Source organism: Diceros bicornis, chromosome 14 (genome assembly GCF_020826845.1).
Source record: "Diceros bicornis minor isolate mBicDic1 chromosome 14, mDicBic1.mat.cur, whole genome shotgun sequence".
Lineage (NCBI taxonomy): Eukaryota > Metazoa > Chordata > Mammalia > Perissodactyla > Rhinocerotidae > Diceros > Diceros bicornis.
This window is the reverse complement of record NC_080753.1, coordinates 31,544,429-31,562,016: the sequence shown is the minus strand read 5'-3', so window position 1 is coordinate 31,562,016 and position 17,588 is coordinate 31,544,429. Positions and strand designations below refer to the sequence as shown.

Genomic DNA, 17,588 nt, shown 5'->3' with positions numbered 1-17,588 from the left:
TCATAGTTGCACATCCTTATAGTTGCTGTATGTGAGATGCAGCCTCAGCATGGCCTGACAAGCGGTGCGTCGGTGCATGCCGGGGATCCGAACCCCTGCCGCCAGTAGCAGAGCGAGCGCACTTAACCGCTAAGCCACAGGCCAGTCCCTGATCTTTCTAATGTATTGCTGTATTCAGTTTGCCAATATTTTGTTGAGGATTTTTGCATCTACATTCATCAGCAATATTGGCCTATAATTTTCCTTCTTTGTATTGTCTTTGTCTGGCTTTGGTATCAGAGTGATGTTGGCCTCATAGAATGTGTTGGGAAGTGTTCCATCTTTCTCTATTTTTGGAATAGTTAAAGAAGGCTAGGTATTAAATCTTCTTTGAATGTTTGGTAAAATTCTCCAGAGAAGCCGTCTGGTCCTGGACTTTTATTTTTTGGGAGGTTTTTGATTACTGTTTCAATCTCTTTACTTGTGATTGGTCTGTTCATATTCTCTATTTCTTCTTGATTCAGCTGTGGGAGGTTGTATAAGTATAAGAATTATCCATTTCTTCTAGATTGTCCAATTTGTTGGCATATAGTTTTTCCTAGTATTCTCTTATAATCCTTTGTATTTCTGCGGTATCTTTTGTGATTTCTTCTCTCTCATTTCTAATTTTATTTATTTGAGCCTTCTCTCTTTGTTTCTTGGTGAGTCTGGCTAAGGGTCTGTGAATTTTGTTTATCTTCTCAAAGAACTATCTTTTTGTTTCTTTGATCCTTTCTACTGTTTTTTTGGCTTAAATTTCACTTATTTCTGCTCTAATTTTTATTATTTCCCTCCTTCTGCAGACTTTGGGCTTTGTTTATTCTTTTTTTTTTTTTGCAGTAACATCGGTTTATAACATTGTAAAAGTTTCAGGTGTACATCATTGTACTTCTATTTCTGCATAGATTACATCATGTTCACCACCAAAATACTAATTACAACCCATCACCACACACATGTACCGAATTATCCCTTTCACCCTCCTCCCTCCCCCCTTCCCCTCTGGTAACCACCAATCCAATCTCTGTCCCTATGTGTTTGTTTATTGTTGTTATTATCTACTACTATTCTTCTTTTTCTAATTCCGTTAGGTGTAATTTAAGATTGCTTATTTGGGATTTTTCTTGTTTGTTAAGGTGGGCCTGAGTTCAAAATAAGAGTCATAAAGATGCTTATGGAACTCAAGAGAGGAATGGATGAACACAGTGAACACAACAAAGAGATAGAAAATATGAGAAAGTACCAAATAGAAGTCACAGAGCAAAGAATACAATAAATGGACTGAAGAACACAACAAAGAGATAGAAAATATGAGAAAGTACCAAATAGAAGTCACAGAGCAAAGAATACAATAAATGGACTGAAGAAAACACTAGAGGGGTTCAACAGCAGACTAGATGAAGTAGAAGAAACGATCAGTGAACTTGAAACAGGGCAGTGGAACTCACCCAATCAGAGCAGGGAAAAGAAAGAAGAATTAAAAAAAATGAAGATTGCTTAAGAGACATATTAGACCACATCAAGTTGACCTACATTCACATTTTAGGAGTCCCAGATGGAGAAGAGAGAGAGAAAGGAACGGAAATTTATTTGAATAAATAATGGCTTAAAACATCCCTTCCTGGGGAAGGAAACAGACATCCAGATGCAGGAAGCTCAGAGAGTTCCAAACAAACTCAGAAAGTTTCAAAGAGAAACATACAAAGACACATTATAATTAAAATGTCAAAAGTTAAAGACAAGGAGAAATCTTAAAAACAGCAAGAGAAAAACAATTTGTTACATACAAGGGAACCCTCATAAGATTATCGGCAGAATTTTCAGCAGAAATTTGCAGGCCAGAATGGAGTCACATGATATATTTAAAATGCTGATGGAAAAAAAGCTTCCAACCAAGAATACTCTTCCCAACAAAGTTGTCATTCAGAATTGAAGGAGGGATAAAGAGTTTTCCAGACAAGCAAAAGCCAAAGAAGTTCACCACCACTAAATTGGTCTTGCAAGAAATTTTTTAGGGCCTTCTGTAAGCTGAAAAGAAAGGGTGCTAATTAGTAACAGGAAAACATATGAAAGTATAAATCTCCCTGGTAAAGGTAAATATATAGTAAAATTGAGAATACTCTCAAGTTGGGAAGGTGGTGGGTTAATCACTTATAAAGCTAGTATGAAGGTTAAAAGACAAAAGTAGTAAAAATAACTGTAACTACAATAATTTGTTAAGGGTTACACAAGACAAAAAAAGATGTAAATTTTGACATCAAAAACAGAAAACATCAAAGGACAGTAAAATAATGCTTTAGAACGCATTCAAACTTAAGTTGTTATCAACTTAAAATACACTGTCATAAATATAAGTTGTTTTATGTAAGCCTCGTGGTAACCACAAAGCAAAAACTTATAGTAGATGCACAAAAGATAAAGACAAAGGAATCTAAGTACACCACTAAAGAAACTCATCAAATCACAAAGGGAGAGAGCAAGAGAAGAAAGTAACAGAGAAATTACAAAACAACCAGAAAACAATTAATAGAATGGCAATAAGTACATACCTATCAATAATTACTTTAAATGTAAATGAAGTAAATTCTCCAATCAAAGGACATACAGTGGCTGAATGGATTAAAGAAACAAGACCCATCTATATGCTGCTTCCACGTAATGAGGCTACCTGACTGCAGATGTAAGGACTCACACAGACTGAAAATGAAGGGATGGAAAAATATATTCCAGGCAAATGGAATCCAAAAGAAAAGCTGGGGGAGCTATACTTGTATCAGGCAAAATAGACTTTAAAATAAAGACCATAATATGAGACAAGGAAGGGCATTACATAATGGTAAAGGGGTCAATCCATTAAGAGATTATAAGATTTGTAAATAGTTAACGCATCCAGCAAAGGAGCAACTAAATATATAAAGAAAACATTAACAGACCTAAAGGGAGAAATAGACAGCAGTATAATAATAGTATGGGGCTTTAATACCCCACTTTCATCAACAGATAGATCATCCAAACTAGAAAATCAATATGGAAACATCAGGCTTAAACATCACCTTTGACCAAATAACAGATATAGACAAAGCGTTCCATCCAAAAGCAACAGAATTCATATTCTTCTCAAGTATACATGGAACATTCTCCAGGGTAGATGACATTTTAGGCCATAAAACAAGTCTTTATAAATTTAAGAAGATTAAATTATATCAAGCATCTTTTCCAACCACAATGGTATAAAACTAGAAATAAATTACAAGAAGAAAACTAGAAAAGACCTTAGTCAAGATTAGCAATATTGCAGTTAGTGTCAGCAATAGCACTGAAGGAAATGTTGACAGTTAAAAGAATTTACTGTTAATGCCTGTTCTGGAAGGAAAATAAACCAACTGCTATGTATTTTGCCTAGGTGGTGGAATGAACTGCCTATAGGACTGATTCTTGTTATGCTTTTGTGTTTTTCATAGTTAAGAATTTCTAAAAGCAGTAAGAATTCCTCAGTTCTGGAAAAGCTTAAAATCCCTAATAGTCCTTATGTTATCCTCTGCTGTGGTTATTAGAAAGCATTTTTCCTCTGGTTAATAATGTCACCAAGGTTTAGATAATTTTTTATTGTGTCTCATTTGTTCTTAATTTAACAACCAACATCTCTGAAAGCTTTTTCTTTAAAGTGAGGTCCCAAATTCTGAACTATGGAGATTGACAGGGTATCTTTTGCAAGTAGATCATATGTAGCATTTCTAGATGGATGTGTAATAGCGCCAAGTTTTGCTTCTTTGTCTTGCTTGTGTAACGTGTTGAATGAACATATGACCAAAATAGGGATGCTAGCAATAATTAGTGAAGGTCATATGCCCTAATGTTCTCAAAATTGCTCTACAATATTGAAAGAGTTGCTTTGTTTGACAGACACACCAAGTAGGAAGAGATGTCAAGACAAAAGGAGTAGCTCGTTCTCCCCTTGGAGAGAATAATTACTAGTAAATTTACTTTTTCAGCGTATAAACTTGCTTATCTATGAGAATGGACTATTAGAAAAAAAAACTGCTAAAAGATTTTATTCTTTATTTTGAATAACACAAAGAGCATTCCAGGCACACACATGGAATCACTGGGCAGTTGCTAGCGGAAAACCAAAGTGGAATTTTAAAAATTAATCTGGTCAGTGTTTGTACTGGATGAAGAGGTAGATACTTTGCCACAGTACGATTAACATGAGGTGTAGATCAAACAGAATGAAAACTAAAATTCTTCCTATATAAAATATTAATGGACAGGCCTATGAGAACTCTAATTGATTTTTCTGTGAATACTCAACAGCAAACATTCTGGTTCTGAAAAAACAGTACTGTGTTAAAGTACTATAAAACACAGATAAGTTAGGTCAAAGAGTGACGTTCAGTAGCTGAAGAAGCAGTCAACTGACTTAGATAGTGTCATGGTGTAAAGACGGGCTCCATCCAAAGTTCCTCAATGGAGGGCATCACTGGGATCTTGATAGAAAGGGTTCTACGAGGCCTGCTGAATACTAATATGGCCTGTAAATGGCACAGTCTTCTGTTGAGGGTACATGTCTTCCATGGTAAGAAGAAATTGGACTTGTTTGTGCATTTCTTATTATTAATATTTTTTCCTTAGATAAAGAGACCACTGGCCTGCTTCTCAGGTTAAGTTCCAGATTGGTGGTGGTAGCTTTCTGAAAACTACAGAGAATATTCTGAGACTGCATAGACAAGAGACATTTTATGCTGTGTGGCTTTCTGATAACTAAGAGCTCATTTTTTCCAGACGTATTGCAACCTTTCAGAGTTACAACAAGTGAGTCTCATTCTGTGACAGCTGGTAGGACTCAAGACGTTCTGTAATGCTACAAGTTTGAACCTGCTTCTAGTTCAACAGAAGTCTGTGCTTCTGATGCCACTTGTTTGTTCCCAAGAGTGTTGTGATTTATTTTCCATAACAACAAACCTGGGGTTTCAAGCATCAAGAGCAGAGACAGTAAAACTTCTGTGCTGATAACCACTTCCCTCTGGAAACCTGTTTAACTGCTTTTTCCTCAGGAGATAAGCCCTTATTTGCCACTTCTCTTACGCAGCAGAAGCTGAGCAGGATTGCTTCTCCTCTTGCTTTCAGGGAAGAAGTTCAGCCTAGAGATCCCCTGTAGGATTGATGGTTTGGTGACAGTTGCCACATTGCTTTACCCGAACTGTCCTTATACTGAGTTAATTTTGGAAAAAAAGTGTGATATATATTATTTAAAGCAGCACATTTTTGTTGCTCATAAATGTTATATACAACATACAGAATTTAGGTCATAGTCATTGGCCCATTCTCTTTAAAAATAAATTTGTATGATTTGTAAAGAATATGTCAAATTTATATGAACAAGTTTGATAGTGTTTTCTTTAGTTATATTTCAGTATGTTCCTGATATTGAATTACTTTTCTTTGCCATTGCTTTCATTCTATAATCTGAGGTGAACCTTAGCTTGGCTTTCCAAGATTATCACATCACAACTAGTTAATTCCGTGTAAGTTATGATTTTCTGTTTGTCAAATTAAACATGTTATTCTCCTGGTAGCAATTGCACAACTTTCAATAGTACTGAATTATTGCTGAGGCTGAGGGACACTTTCTTCTCAAAACCAGGAATGGTAGTGACTTCTACTCCACCTCTCCAAGAAATTTTGAACTTACACATTAGCAGAAATATATTTTTCCAAAGCACATGAGATACTACTTCTATTCAATTCTTAGATGTTCAAACTTACACTACATTATGTTGAGAAATCTGAAATAATCATTAAGAACAATAGATTGGACTTATGAATTTGGAGGCCACTGTGATCTTTAATGAGAAGGAGACTTGTGTGGTAGCTATGGGTATCCTTATATATTATAAATGCAAATTTTGTCATGTCCAGAGGATAATGACAATGATGATGAGGGGAATCTTTTGGAGGAACTAGAATTGCTACATAATGGCTGCCTCAATTTATACCAAATGCTGTCATTCATTAAAAGGAGTAGTCTTACTGATACACATACCCATGAATTAAAGTGATAATACTAGTTTTAATATAAGACATTATTCTCTTCAGAAATTGACTGTTAAGTGGTATGATATAATGCCTGAGCTTGTAGGCTTTAAAATCACATATAACTTTGCTCCATCTGAGGTATACCATTTACCAGCCTTGTATCCTTGCAAAAGTTTTTTAACCACCATCCATTATTTTATTTTCTCCATCTGTAGGGACGGAAAAAGTACTTAAATCAATGAGATGATGTTAGAATTACATAAATATATGATGTATAAAAAGCCCTTGTCTAATTCTGGGTACAAACTAAAATGCTTAGAAATTGCTCAACAAATTTTAATCATTTTTATTGCAGCATGGTGAGTACTCTGTCAGTAGAAATATTAAGGCACATAAAGAATGACTGCTTATCAGAACTATGGTGGAGAGTGAATTAATGCAGAACTTTAGACATAGAGTTGTCCTTTAAAGTCCATTCTGAATCTGAGATATACATTGATATTAACATAATGTGTAATAATTATCTAAAAGTAGAATTATATGTCTAAAATTACGTGATTACATCAAAGGATGTAATTCATAGTTTTTCCATAGTGTTCTATTTCCTGAACACTCTATAATGTATTCATTAACAAAGTCTTCTTATATTTTTCTTTAGGATAAAGCAAGAGAAGGTGAATAATAAAGGGACATATCCACAAGAAAATTAGGAAATCATAATGGGGACCACGAGTAAGAAACTGAACACTTTTTCACATAAAATATTAATTATTCCAAAGCCAAGTTGTTGTGCCAGAGGCTGACTTTGAGTCCTATTTGGGTCTCTCAGCCTCCTGCATACATTGATTTGGATGGTTGGCCTTATCACGTTGTTAAGTTAAGTGCCACACAAAGGTACTTTCAAGTACTGTACCAAAGTAATTTCCACGTAGACCACCTTCTCTAATCCCCTCTCCCTATGTGCATTTTGGAGGTGCCACAAAACTCAGTGACAACATCAGGAAACAAACCTGGAAAACCTTTTCACTCAGATTAAATTATTGACTACCTTTCAATTTCCGTTAGTTTATCAGAGACATTCCTATCTGTAAGGAGGTGCAGGTTATACTCTCCAATCAACAGATACAATTCTGTCATATCATCAGTTACCAGGGGATGCTGTTCCCTGAGCTGTCCACAGAATCACAGCATTTTCCATTATTGAAATACCCAAAAGATCGCAGTGCCTTCATTTCAACTGTAAGAGGTTAAGTAATTTTCTCAAATCGACAACACTAAGTTATGGTGCAATAAGGACCAGATTAAAGGTCTCCTAACTTGCAATCTTCCTTCCACCCTCTCAACTCCTAAACACACACACATATACATTTGTCAAAATAGCTCTGTCTTCAAGGGAGAGAGATGAATGCCCCTAAAAGGCTCAAACTTATGTATACTTCACTGATCAGCACAGAGCTGGCTCACAATAGGGGCCCAATTAAAATTTTTCAGATACCACTGGATCAAATCTTTACAGTACCAAATTAAAACAATTCATCTAGTGAAGAAAATCTTAAGTTTCAGAAGACCTTCAAACTGAATCTCTGACCAACAACTGATGATGCTATTCATCTCTGATGCTGATTGGTTCTCAACACAGAGATTACCCAATCTGGGAACAAAGAAATGAGGTGCCTGGTTGGTATTATTAAGGATGTGGTTGGAAGAGGGTCTTAGTCCTCAGTGAGTGAGACTTGCCTGCTCCCTTGCATCCTATCTCTCCTGTTCTCCAGCATGGTGTGTCTGTGGTTCCCCGGAGGCCCCGGAGGCTCCTGGATGGCAGTTCTGACAGCGACACTGACGGTGCTGAGCCCTCCTCTTGCTTGGGCCAGGGACCCTGGAGGTAAGTGCACACTTTGGGTGTTGAGCTATTGTGGGGTGGGGGAAGGAAAGGAGTTAGTTTTGTCACTGTGTCCAGGCCATGTCCCTTTAAAAATTGTGTCGTTTTCTTCAGTGACCACCTCTCTTTATCACATGGGTCCCTAATTCCTTCCAGAACAAAAGGAGCCTGGACGCTTGCCCTCTTTATGAGAGCTGCATAAGGAGCCTCCATATATATGGGCCATTTCTTCTCATCTCTCCTCCAATAAAATGTCTCCAACCTTGCACCTCATTCCCTCAGGATATTGAAAAGATTTAGAAATAAAATTTTCAAAATAATTCCCATCCAATGACTCCCTTTATTATGTTGAGTTCTGCCAGATAAAGGGAAAGTTTCTCTGAAAATTTTATAAGGCATCAAAAGGAATTAGAAAGATCTCTCCTGTGTTATGTTGTCAACAGGATCTGTGATGTTGGCTCCTCTCTCTAATATGTGAGGATTTTCCAAGAGGCTCCCTCATTATCTCCTTTCATTTCTCCCTGAACCCCAATATTTATAAGGCCTGTATCCCTGTCCTGGAGGGTGTCTGACAGAAGTTTGGATTAGTGCTCTCTATTTCTCCCATGGAAAGCACCCTGGAGCTGAAGCAGGAATCCTTAGAACTTGGAATGACTCGGTGCATTCATCATGCGATCTGTTTTCCTTAATTAGCCGCGTTTGGTTACCTCTACTTCCAGTTCCTCCCTATTCTTTCCACAGCTATGTCATCACCATTACTGAAAATCCCCAAAGTTTGCACAGACCCTCAGCACTACAACAGATCCATTGGATGAACTGAAATTACTTAATGAAATTTTCCCTCCTTCTTAAAATCACCTTTTCCTTACCTGTGAATGTTTCTTCCAACATTCGGAAGAGAAAGTGGGAGTTTATCTGAATTTCTCATAAGAAAGAAAAGGAATATAAGGTGTCATCAGAATAAAAGAGTGTTGGAGCTTGAGCCCCTCTTGCCTCCCAGGATCCCCACAATGATCAATTCCCAGAACCTTGGGTCTATTCATTTAGGCACAAATATTTTTCTGAGCAACTATTACATACTGGGCTCTGTTCTAAGCTCACAGAATTCCATTTGTGTAAGATAGAAAAGTCCCTTACTACTGTGGAACTTACCTAATGACAGGGGAGATAGACAATAACCCCATAAACATTCAACAAAGAAAAAAATTTCACAGAGCAATAAGTGCTCTGAAAAAAACACATCAGAGTTACGGAACAGAGAGAATGGATTCACCTGACTTCAGTTCAAGTGGCTAGGGAGCTCTCGCTGAGAAAGTGACGTTTAGTTGAGAAATGAATGGTGAGAAGAAGCCAGTCATCTGAAGGATCTAAGGGATAAGTGTTCCAGGGAGAGGAAGAGGGGAAAGGCTGAAGTATGGGAAAACGTTTGCTGTGTTTAAGGGGCAGAAAGGAGGCTAGAGTGGCTGAAGCATAGTGAGCAAGTTGGGAAGTGGCAGAAGATGAGGAAGAAAAAGAAGTCAGGAGCCAAATCATACTAGGCCCTGATGGCCAGGGTAAGAAATCTGAATTTTACTTAAAGAGATATGTAAGGCTACTGTAGGGTAACAAAGACAGTCAATTTATATTTATTTTTAAAAAGTAATTCTAGCTACCATATGGAGATTGCATTGTAGAGATTCACAAGTAGCGTCAGAAGAACATTTAGGAGCATGGTAGAATTCTCCAGGGAAGACATGCTTGTGGCTTCATTTAGTGTGGTAGTGACAAAGACAGTGCTCAAGATAAAGTGAACAGATTTAGGATAGATTTTTGTATGACCTGTTAATGAATTAAATGGTGGAGTAGGGGGATGGAAAGTCAAGCTTATTCCTAAGGATTTTGTCTTTCGTGATAACTAAGTGGATGATTGTGCTGTTCATTGAGATAGGGAAGATGTGGGAGGAAATAACTTTAAGTGGGTGTTTAGGAATAAAGGCTTTGCTTAAGATGAGTTTAAAATGATTTTTTGACTTTTATGTGAAGCTGTCAAGAGGTCAGTTGAATATATGCGACTGGAGTTCAGGGGGAGTCCAGAGCTGGAGGTGTATATGTTGGTGCCACCAACACATGTACTGTGTTAAATTTCAGGAAAGTAGAGAAGTTACACAGAGAGAGAGTGTTTATGTGTGGAAGACAAGAACAGGGCAATGCCATGCCCAGAGGGCCAAGGGCCAATGAGTCAGCAAAGGGGTCTGAGATATGGGTACCAGTGATGTTGAGGAAAACCAAGAGAATGTGATGCATGGAAGCAGAGGAAAGTAGATTCTTTTAAAGGAGGAGGGAGTGGCCAGCTGCGGTGAGGACCACTAAGAGGTGGGTGAAGCAAGAACAGGACAGAGAAGTGAGCACTGGGTCTGGTGGACTTGACATTTGTAGTCAGTGGAGTACAAGATAGAAACTGGACTGGACCATTAGAAGAGAGAATAGGAGCTGAAGAAGTGAAGGATGGACGGATTATAGATGACTCTTCTGAGTAGCTGACCTCAGAGTAAGACTGTGCTCTGGGATCAAGGAGTCAGCTGGACCTAAAGCATAAGACTAAAAGATCCTGAAGAGGAGCTTGGGGGACTTGAGAACCAGAGATGTTCAGTCATCAGCAAGGAAGCACTAGAGTGCCCTTATATGCAGAGGTGACTGGTATGCAAAAAGTCATTAATTCATGCAGCCAATATTTATTAGTAACTTTCAACGACTTGCCTTTTTAAGTTCTAAATAGTGGTGACTGGCGCAAATATTCTTCAGTAAAATGCCTCAAATTTCTGCAGTAATTCTACTTTCCGTGCTATTGATGAAATCAGAAACTCCCATTTATTCAGCTCACTTTTAACCACAGGGTTATTCTTTAATGCTTTTTGACATTTTCACGGTTTAATTAAACATAAAGACAAAAAATCAAATATATATACATTTATATGATATATATGTGTACATTTACACATACATGTATGTTTGCACATATTGAAGCACATGTAACCAATAAGAACAGTGAGACACATTTGAGCCCAGACCTCATCACATTAGATTTGCCAAATGAGTTTTGGCGCCAAGTTAAAAAAAAAGAATCTGGTTTTCTGAGCTATCTGGATTTAGAAAAGGGATTGTGGACCTGTATTGGGATAATGGTTTTAATCTCCTTAAAACTCTTCAGTGGTTTCCCACTATATTTGCTATAAATTCAAAACCCTAACATCACCCACAGACTTCTTAAGTCCTGGGCTCCACTTGAGCTCTCCAGTCTAATCTTTTATCTCCTCCCTCTCACTGTCACTGCTTCAGTGAACTGGTTTCTTGAGGGAGTTCATCAATTCTTTCAAACTTCCCCATATTGGTATTACCTTTACCTGAAATGTGCCTCCCTTTTTCCCCAAACATATACACACACACCCACTCCTCTCTAGCTCACATAAACTTAACCTTTCCTGTCACATCTTAAATGTCACTCTCAGAGACCACTTCTCTCTCACTCTGAAGTAACTTAGATCATCCTGTTATTCTCTGTTCCAGAACTCCACACTTTTCTTTTGACATTTCTCACTCCTGTAAAAATTCTTGTGTGGTTGAGTTTTGTCCATCATTTTCACTAAATTTTAAGCTCCACAAGTGGAGGGAGGATGCCTGTTTTCCTTCTCTGGATTCCCAGGAGACAGCAGGGCCTGGCACAAGGTCAGCACTAATGATGTATTTACAGAACGAAGGAGGTGGGAAGAGTTGAAGGAACAGCTCAAGAGCTGTGGGATGAGAGGAGGGAGGGGCGTGTGTCTTTCAGGTGGAGGCGTCCAGGGGGAGGTGGAGATGGGGACTCATCCTCCTCCAGCTCCAGCTCCTGCTTGGAGGTCAGCAGCCAAGCACGGAAGCCCAGTGGATCCTGAACGTCTCCGGACCAGAGGGGTCTCCTCCGCCTGGCCCGGCCTCCCTCGGCCGCGGGCAGATGAAAGATGTCTCCGGAGGGTGCTGGTAGCTGGGGGGCCCGTGGAGCCAGTCAGGGGTGTCCTAGTGCCCCCACCGGCGCCTGGGCGCCCCGCATTGGTGGGCGTCGCCGTCAGTCTCTTCTCAGGAGCCCGCCCGGGTGACCAGATCGTTCTTGTCCCCACAGCACATTTCCTGGAGTATAGTACGTCCGAGTGCCATTTCTCCAACGGGACGGAGCGGGTGCGGTTCCTGGACAGATACTTCTATAACCGGCAGGAGTACGTGCGCTTCGACAGCGACGTGGGGGAGTACCGGGCGGTGACCGAGCTGGGGCGGCCGGACGCCGAGTACTGGAACGGGCAGAAGGACATTCTGGAGGAGACGCGGGCCGCGGTGGACACGTTCTGCAGACACAACTACGGGGTTAGTGACAGCTTCCTGGTGCAGCGGCGAGGTGAGCGCGGCGGGTGGGCGGCCAGGGGTCGGGGAACAGTGTGGGGGGGAGGTGGTGAGAGACAGAGACAGAGACAGAGGCACAGTCTTGGTGAGTGTGTAGGATTGTGAGTGAGCACAAGTTACAAGGGTCCCTGTGAGACCAAGTTGTGGAGAGTGTGTGGTTTTGTCTGTGTGATTGTGGGGAGACAGTGTGTGTGTGTGAGGGGTGTGCTGTGAGCTGAGGTGGGACAGAGAATGTGTGTATGTGGTGGGGGCCTGGGCGCGGGTCTGAGAAGACGCAGAAGGGAATAGGTGTGGGGCGGGGGGTGCGGGGGGGGCTCCAGGCGCCCTGGGGGGCCGCTGTGGGGGAGGGGGATGGCAGCGCAGCGGGCTGGAGAGGGAGGAAACACTGGTTGGGGTGGGTGGTTAGCCCGTGAGGAGGGACATTTAAGGTGGGGTCTGTGGTTGGAGTGAAGGTTCTGGGAGGAGAGAGGAGGAATGTGAAAGCTTTGGGGGAGTGTGAGGAGGCTGCTCACAGACTGTTCTTGGCATCCACCCTTCCTAATCCTGAAACCCCTGAAATAAACGTGCCTGTGTTGGTGCACATAAGCGTTTCATTGAGAACGAGATTTGTGGGGAGGGAGGGAGTGGGAAGGCCTCTCCCAGGCACCTCTGACCTTTCTGAGGCTTCCTTTAGGTCTAAATTTCCTGCTACTTTTTGTTTTCTTAGCATGTATTTTTACATAGTTGAAATGACTGTGAAACTAGCTTTGTGAATAATAATTTTTTTGCTTATCTTTAACATACTGTGACTATTTTTATAATGTTAATAGTATTTAAGTAGTTACATATTATTCCTTTGTATAGTTGTAACATAATTGACCTCACATTCCCCTTTGTTAGGTTTTTTTCAATATTGTCACTCAATTGGAAATTTATATCCTTTTATTTTTAATATATATTTTTTTTATTTCTAGGGTTCTTCTATTTTTTCACATAGTTATTTGCCAATTGTACTTAGTGCTCTAAGCATTATCTATCATCTCTGGGGTCCTAGTATTTTCCTCAGTGATTTTTGGGGTTCTCTATGCAGTAAGATTATTAACATTTTGCTGATATTTGATTCAGCATTTTCTCTATTTTGTGGTTTATATTTGATTAACTTTATTATTTTCCATGTTAAGAACTTAAACATTTTTACCTAATGAAATATACTGCAAAATTGTTACTAGTGATATACCATCAATCTTAAATTTACTATTTTGTGGTATTGTAAAGATGTTGCCCACGAAGTTTCTCCTTTCTTTCATATAATTGTATTTGTTGAGAGCCTGGTAGTGCCAGAGACCGTCTCAGATGTTAAGCACGTGTATTAATGAGTCCTGGACCCAGTCCTGACTTCAAATGTCACTTAAGAATGGGAGATAATTTAAAAAATATAACAATTCCTATAGTAGATATGGCTTTTTTGCAAGGAGAGAAATTGCTCTGCTGAGTGTAAATATGAAACTTTTTAAATGAATGACTTTCCTTGCTCCTTTCCCTCTCCTTCAAGACTCATGCTTTCCCTGAGATTAAACTCATAAATTTAGAGAATCACTTCTTTTTGTTCCTGCTTGGTCTCAAGGTAGAACCATTTCCATGGTTTCTAAAGTGTGAGTGCATTGAATAGCTTTCTCACGATTTGGTATCTTATCTCCATCTATCCCACTGCTGTTCTCCAATTTATCCTTACTGCTTCGAGTCATATTTTCTTTCATAGTAAACAAAGACAATAAATAGCTAACGTATATTGAAAGCCGAGTTCCAGCCATTATTTTACATATTTTGGGTCCATTGATCCTCATATAACCCTAAAGGGTAAGGCCGTATTATCATTACCATTTATAGGTGAGAAAGCTGAGGCATAGAGGAATTTAAAAACTCTCCCAGGATCAACCAGTAAGAAGGAGAGCCTGAATTGAAACTCAGGCAGTCTAGCTCCAGAAATCATGCTTTTAATTATCATGCAAGACCTACACCCTAGGTCTTGCAAAGGTTTGTAAATACTTCAGTTCAACAATGAATAACTATTTCCAGATTTAAAAAAAATCCCACAATTTTCCTCAACATGTCTCAAATCCAATGGGCCCATGCTATAAGGATTAAATTCAAGACTCATGACACCGGCTCCTGTTCAGCCACAAGGCAGCTTTGAGGGAGGCCTGGCTTTGGAGAGACGCAGAAAGGCAGCCAACCAAGGAGACTTACTCTGTCTCCCTCACTTATTCCCTCTAACTTTTCTCTCCTAGTTGAGCCCACAGTGACTGTGTATCCTGCAAAGACCCAGCCCCTGCAGCACCACAGCCTCCTGGTCTGCTCTGTGAATGGTTTCTATCCAGGCCACATTGAAGTCAGATGGTTCCGGAATGGCCAGGAAGAGGATGCTGGGGTCGTCTCCACAGGCCTGATCCGTAATGGAGACTGGACCTTCCAGACCCTGGTGATGCTTGAAACAGTCCCTCAGGCTGGAGACGTCTACACCTGCCAAGTGGAGCACCCAAGCCGGACCAGCCCTCTCACAGCGGAATGGAGTGAGAAGCTCCCTGCCCTCATAAATTCCTCACCCACCAAGGAGGGGACTTTGCTTATCCCTGAGTGTCAGATTTCTCCTCTCCCCACACCATATTATTTTCATTTGCTCCATGTTCTCCTCTCCTTCAGCACAAATCACAGGGGGTACCCTGTGATATCCTCTGATAGAAATTCTCTGATGGTTTATAGATATCCTCTGGTAGTTTCTATAAATACCTATACGTCCTGGGGAGGCAATTATGCCTGGCAGACAGAAGAGAGGTTGTCCCTGTTTTGAGCCCTCCCATGATATCACAGCTCATGGTTTCTCCTCGGCCCTGGGCACCGGTCCCCTGCCTCTAGCTGGGCTTGTACTTCTGACACTGTTGCTGAGTTGCTCACTGTGATCTGAGCAGAGGCCCATCCTCGAGGGGAGTCCAGTCTCAGCTCTGCCTTTTATTAGCTCTGTCACCTTAGACAAGCTACTCAACCTCATGGAGTCGCAGGCTCCTCTTCCCTCAGATGTTGAACTTGTGGCCTTACGTCAGGGCTATGATATTTAAATGAGTTTGTTGCTTGAATCCTTGTAGCTACTCAGTGTGATTTTTAAGTCTCTTTTCCAGAAATGGCAATCATTGTAGCTCTTCCAGGGCTGCCTTCTTCCCCCATTCTCAAAGCTCTCTATCCTAGAGTCTCAATTAGAAACGTTGGACTTGGGGTAAAAATCACTAAAACTAGCTTCTTTTCTCAGGGGCCCAGTCCGAATCTGCACAGAGCAAGATGCTGAGTGGAATCGGGGGTTTTGTTCTGGGTCTGCTCTTCCTTGGGGTGGGGCTGTTCATCCACTTCAGGAATCAGAAAGGTGAGGACCCTGTCAGCAGCTGGGACTCCCCACAGACCTTTGGGCGAAGAAACATAGCTTTGCTCAAGTTAGTTCTCTGTACACCAGTGGCCCTGTACAAAGCCTGTCTTCACCTAGTTGACCTCAAATTTCCTGGAAATCCGGAAATCGACAGTCCGTGGTTACTATGTTGAAACATGAGAGGTTATGGCCCACAGCAGAGAGAGAAAGGGTAACATGCATGAAGATCTTGGGTTGAGATCCTGGGGCATGCAGGAAGGGCCACTAACGCTGGTGAAATTACACTGGATTTGTGTGACAGAAACTTCATGGGTCACACGCTCTCAGTTTCTGATCTTCTCTCTTCCCTGGCATCATGTGATGTGAGCTGTGGTGTTAGAGAAATCTCAGTTAGGGAGTCGGGGGTGAGGACATTGTAATTGGGGACAGACTTGCCTCCATATCTATTATGTTTCTTCCCTTCTCTTTCCCAGGACACACTGGACTTCAGCCAACAGGTAATGCTCTGTAATCCTCTTTTAGAGATAGGCTTGGTTCTCCTAGAACAGATGGTAGAGATGACAAAGCAGGAGAAGAAATAACGGGAAAACTTTGAATTCTGATCAGGCAGTTTGCAGTAAAGCTTCTTCTGTCCACTTAATAAAAGGCTTGCACTCTAAAGTAGTATTGCTCAAGGTGATGTTAGAATTTCTTCCCCTCTTACTACAGTGCTTTATCATGAGGCCCTGAGAGAGGGGAAAGGAACCTCCTTGTAGAGTTAGGTCTGGAAACAATGCTCTCCTCTGTCTTCTGCAGGACTCCTGAGCTGAAGTGAAGATAGTGACCCTCAAGGAAGAACCTTCTATCCCAGCTTCTTCACAGAGTGAAAAGGTTTCCTGCTTGACCCTTACTCCACCAAGAGAGTGCTTTCTCAGGATCTGGTTTGCTCCTGGTTCAGTGACCCTGCAGAAAATGTCCTCCCTAATGGCTTCCTCAGCCCCCGACCTAGGCCTGGAAGTCCCCTATATTGATTGCAGTGCCTTATCTTCCTTCTTTCCCAGTCTCTTTTATAGTCAACCCCTATGGCCTCCTGTGTATCTGAACTCACCTTCTGCCCACGCTTCTTTATAATGTTTTTCTCAAATAAATGTGTGGAGTGAAATCATCTGCTTCATACAGCTTCAAGGAGAAGAAGCAGAAAGAAAAGAGAAGGGGAGAATTCCACTACAAAACGATAATGGTTTTCGTTTACATTTCTTAATTTTGGTCACATGTGGATCTGACAGGTTTCCTTGCTTCATTCCCTATTTTCTCTTGGGTTTTCTGCATTCTCTAATTAGGCATGTTTTCTTGAGCTAGGAGAAAGCCCTTAATGACCCTATATCCTACATCGTTGTGTTCTCAAAGACAAACACACAAGGTCCTCCACACCATGGGATACAGAATGGGGACAAGAAGTATAAGAAATGCAGGTAACTTGTAAGAATATGTTGCCTTCAGGATTTTTATAGTCACGTTCTTTCGTCTCTTCTTCCATGATTTTTTTAAGAAAGTATCTAAACCTGGGTACTTCTTGAACTGCGTATTTTTTAGTTAAGGGTGGACTTCAACACTTCAATCTTTTTTTCTGTCTCTTAAATAAAAGCCAGTGGATGCTGACTCTTTGGCTTGGAATGTACTCTTTCCGTTAGTGGTCCCAGAAGGCCACCAGGGAAAAGTTACAACTCTAGTGGAAAAGATGCATTTCTGAGACTCTCCAGATTGTGTGACAAACTTATCTTCTATCACAGGAGAATCCTGTATGGATCTTATCTTAGCATAAATCAGACATAGCGATGGGAGACAAAGGGGAATATGTAAATACACTAAAGTACATCC

The 17,588-nt window shown here is 40.6% G+C and overlaps 1 protein-coding gene across 1 annotated transcript; it reads left to right on the top strand.

The window, feature by feature from the left end:
* Positions 1 to 11,764: 11,764 nt before the first annotated feature.
* On the top strand, positions 11,765 to 16,872 carry LOC131413288 (H-2 class II histocompatibility antigen, E-S beta chain-like). Its single transcript, XM_058553868.1, has 5 exons — positions 11,765 to 12,335; positions 14,608 to 14,889; positions 15,621 to 15,731; positions 16,205 to 16,228; positions 16,527 to 16,872. The coding sequence occupies exons 1-5, from the start codon at positions 11,765 to 11,767 to the stop codon at positions 16,538 to 16,540; spliced, it is 1,002 nt and encodes a 333-aa protein (XP_058409851.1). The 3' UTR covers positions 16,541 to 16,872.
* Positions 16,873 to 17,588: the final 716 nt, after the last annotated feature.

Bases quoted from the DNA above. Each gene is read 5' to 3' on its own strand.
- LOC131413288 (XM_058553868.1), top strand. From the start codon at position 11,765: ATGGGGACTCATCCTCCTCCAGCTCCAGCTCCTGCTTGGAGGTCAGCA. The intron at 12,336-14,607 runs GTGAGCGCGGCG...TTTCTCTCCTAG, and splicing joins CTTCCTGGTGCAGCGGCGAG to TTGAGCCCACAGTGACTGTG. The intron at 15,732-16,204 runs GTGAGGACCCTG...TCTCTTTCCCAG, and splicing joins CCACTTCAGGAATCAGAAAG to GACACACTGGACTTCAGCCA.